The sequence below is a fragment of the Polistes canadensis genome, unplaced genomic scaffold, assembly GCF_001313835.1.
Source record: "Polistes canadensis isolate GaletaPanama2010 unplaced genomic scaffold, ASM131383v1 scaffold_91, whole genome shotgun sequence".
In the NCBI taxonomy this organism is placed as follows: domain Eukaryota; kingdom Metazoa; phylum Arthropoda; class Insecta; order Hymenoptera; family Vespidae; genus Polistes; species Polistes canadensis.
In genome coordinates, this window is record NW_014569638.1 from 275,421 (window position 1) to 279,220 (window position 3,800).

The 3,800-nt window shown below is 31.9% G+C and overlaps 1 protein-coding gene across 14 annotated transcripts in view; it reads right to left on the minus strand.

Annotated features, from left to right (window-relative positions):
* Positions 1–3,800, minus strand: part of LOC106787065 (plasma membrane calcium-transporting ATPase 3) — an 86,204-nt gene that overhangs the window by 20,664 nt on the left and 61,740 nt on the right. For 7 of the 14 annotated variants that reach the window (XM_014749082.1, XM_014749073.1, XM_014749080.1 and 4 more), the window contains one exon: positions 1,523–3,259. The exons of 5 other annotated variants lie outside the window; for them this stretch is intronic. In XM_014749082.1, the coding sequence (XP_014604568.1) occupies positions 2,717–3,259 (543 nt within the window). In that variant the 3' untranslated portion in view covers positions 1,523–2,716. Of the gene's footprint in view, positions 1–1,522; positions 3,260–3,800 lie in introns of those variants that run through there. 2 more of the 14 variants (XM_014749083.1, XM_014749091.1) reach the window with 2 other exon arrangements.

The following is a 3,800-nucleotide window of genomic DNA, read 5'->3' on the forward strand; positions in this document are numbered from 1 at the left end:
AGAGAGAGAGAGAGAGAGAGAGAGGGAGAGAGAGAGAGAGAGAGAGAAAAAGAGAAAGAGAGAGAATTATATTATATGTATATATATATATATATATATATATCTCTAGATATATTTAGAAGATGAATCATCACGCGCATACGCGGACTCGTCTACTTTCTCGACCAAAAGAGATTATTATTTTAAGATAATTCATTAGTTTTCTCTTGATATATATATAAACATTTACTATGTATCATATTAACCCTCTATAACCCAACTTTATTTTTTTGATTTCTTTTATTATAAAATATATATTATTTTGTAGTACTATGCAGGATTTGCACTTTAAATTCACCCTTTCGCAAGTCAACCCTTTGCAAAGCAAAAGGATGAGTTTAAAATGCAAAACCTATATATATATCAGTATAATATTAAATATATTGAAAACTTGACAATATTAATTTATTATTAACATTAAACGCGTAACACGACCGGTTGTAAAATTATTGGCAGAATTTTTTGCAAATTATAATACTATTTAATGAGTCAAAAATTCTTTTTGCATAAATGGTATAGTATTTTTCGTATCGTAATATATTGTATCGTAAAATAAATGATTTTTTGAAAACAGATTGTGTGTGTGATTTGCTATGATAGAAATAAGTATACATAATGTATCATTACGTTTAATGTTAATTGTAAATTAATAACAGAAAATAATAATATTGCATTATTTTCTGAGATAAATATTTAACTTTAAAAAAGGTTCTAGAGGATTAACATAATATGAATCACAAAGATATTCTCGATCTTGTAAATATTTTGTTCCTCTCCAATCCTGTATTCAATCGAACTTCATTTATAGAATACGTATGTAAACATATTCGTATATATATATATATATATTAATAACGTAAATGAGAGAAACAGAGAGAGAAAGAGAGAGAAAGAAAAAGATAGAGCCAAATAATATATGTATATAAATAAGAACAAATTCGATAAATATATATAATATGTAGGTAGGCACGTATGACAGGTGAATAATAGCTAAGAATATATTATGTAAAAATTTGAAGCCTTTTTTTTTTGCAAGTACCGAACATTCGATATTAAAAAAAAAAGTAACAAATAATTTCAACAAAATTCTATGCTTTACAACATTACTACAACACCTGAATGAAGAAATATTACAGAGTTTTACGTAAACGCGTGTTGATTCTACACAGTCGACAAAAATCTAATTAAGAGAAAAGTATTATTTTTCTTTACGATAGATACTTTTTTACCCTCTTCCAATTCACCGTTGATTTACTTATATTATCGATAATGTATTTACAATTTATTTAGTTTCGGAATGTTGATATCGATGTAAAGTGTGCGAATAAAATACGTCCATAAAAAAAAATGAATAAGACCTTGCCGTTTTATTTAATATCGCATTTCCCATAAATCTCCCCCCCCCCTCCTCCTTCTTCCCGACCTAATCAACGAGAGAAAAAAGAAAGTTTTCCTGAAAATTTGTCAATTAAGAAAATATTTCGAATTTCTTATTTACATATAACAAAAAAAAAAGAAGAAGAAAACAAAAATAAAGTATTTTGTTGTTTAAGTACTTTCGGCTATTCGTATCTTAAATCGTCAGTCAAAGTTCGAAATATTTTGTAAAAATAAGATCGACAATTTTCCCACGCAATTACTTTCTTTCCCGTTTAAAAACTCTTTTTAGCACAACCTATGTCGAACGTGACTCGAGACGTTATACAAAAACAATAAAATATATATAAAAAGAAGATTTACATCTGCAATTAAGGAGTGCAATGGTTTAATGAAAAAGAAAATAAATAAAAATCGTAGCCACGGCAAGGTCACGTTAAATAAAAATATCCTCGCGAGGGGTGTGAAAAGAAATAAAAAAAAAAGAAARAAAAAAAAACAAGAAAAAAAAATTTTAAAACGTAAACAAAGTCATTAACGTCAGAGAAGTTTGAATTTAATTGTCGGAGATTAAATTTCATTGACTCGATTAGGTCCGATCGATATCTTTGATTCGTACGATTGAATTAACTCGAATATCTTCTTTCCTCTAGACAAGTTGATACGATGGGAACGCGACAACCTAATAGTGAAGATTAATTCGCATGCTAAAGAAAAAAAATGTTAAAACTTATTATGTAGGACTATATGAAATTCGCCTAAAAAATAAAAGGAATGGATCCTTGGCTATTTATTGCATATATAGAAACGGATAATTAGCTTTCCTATCGTACAACTTGTAGAAGAAAAGAATAATCTTGGTGCTAAATGTGCTTAAATAGACTTACATAGAAATAGATAGATAGATGGTGCATGTGACGGGGGATGAAGATAGATATATAGATAGATAGATAGATAGATAGATAGATAGATAGATAGATAGATAGAAAGATAGATAGATAATTGAAATCAACGATGCAAATCAAATATGACAATGTATATTCCTAAAAGACAAAATGACTCGTAAAATTGTCGATGTGAGTTGTTGTAAAAGGGTGGTATAGACAGATAGCAGAAATTGATTTCCAAAGAAATCTAAAAGGTGATAATTAAAGATAGGACAGAAAGATAGAGAAAGAAAGAAATAGAGAGAGAGAGAGAGAGAGAGAGAGAGAGAGAGAGAGAGTGTGTGTGAAAAAGGGCTGAGGGAACAGGGGGAAGGTGTTTCTAGCAACATTGCGCAAAAGCTGCCATAAATCTTTTAAATGCTGGTCTCATGCACGAGCTTGGTCAATTCCGGTAGGACCAAATTGTTCGAGCTGAGAAGCAAGGAGTTGTTGCCGGTGTCCGGGTTACTGCTGAGGAGTTGATTCAGGGTGTTGTTGGATGAGGATCTGTTGTTATTGGTGGTGGTGGTAGTGGTGGTAGCAGCGGTATTTGCAGTAGTAGTGGTGGTATAATGATTGTTGTAAGCTGATCCAGGAACGTTGAGCAACAATGGCGAAGTTGGACTGTTGATCGAGTGTTGTGCTATCCTTGATCTCTTGGCATTAGTTTCATGATCCTGGTCACCGGTTGTATTCTTGTTGTGAGCAGTATTCTTGGCTGCGTGGAGCGCGTTGTTGATGGTCATGCTGGTGGTGGTATTTGTCGGGTCTTCGTCAATGTATGTGAAGTCGGATAATGGCCTTGGCCCGGTGTGGCTGCGTGAGCTGCGCATACTGTGTAAGCTGTGTAAACTATGGACAGAGCGACGCTCCTCCAGATCTTCCAGAGTCGACTTGAACGCTCTGATTACTCGAAGCTGCAAAAATAGGGAAGGACGTATTCTATCAGGAAGCGAGGATGAGATCTGCCAGGCCAGCAACACACATAAGCGCGCGCCATTTCTTTCTTTTCTTTTCTTTTTTTTTCCTATCTCTCATGTTTCGATTTTTTTTTCCTCCTTGTCCAAATGTTTATTTAATGGTATGTAAGTAAGGTGTATTATATGCGTGTAATATGTGTCTTATATTGTTTAATTAATGCGTATCCCGTCTCTGTCCGTATTCTCCGATATTTTATATACATATATATTTCTTTTATAATGATTTTTTAATTATTATTCTATTACGTCCATTCTTATTTTTCTTTCTTTCGTTACTTTTTTTTTTTATTTTTGTTCTTCGTCTCTTCTTGTTATCTATTTGTTCCATCGTGTACTCCATGTAATGCATGTATGTATGGATGTATGTATGTATGTATGTATGTATGCATGAATGTATGTATGTATGTATGTATGTATGTATGTATGTATGTATGTATGTATGTATGTATGTATGTATGTATGTATGTATGTATGTATG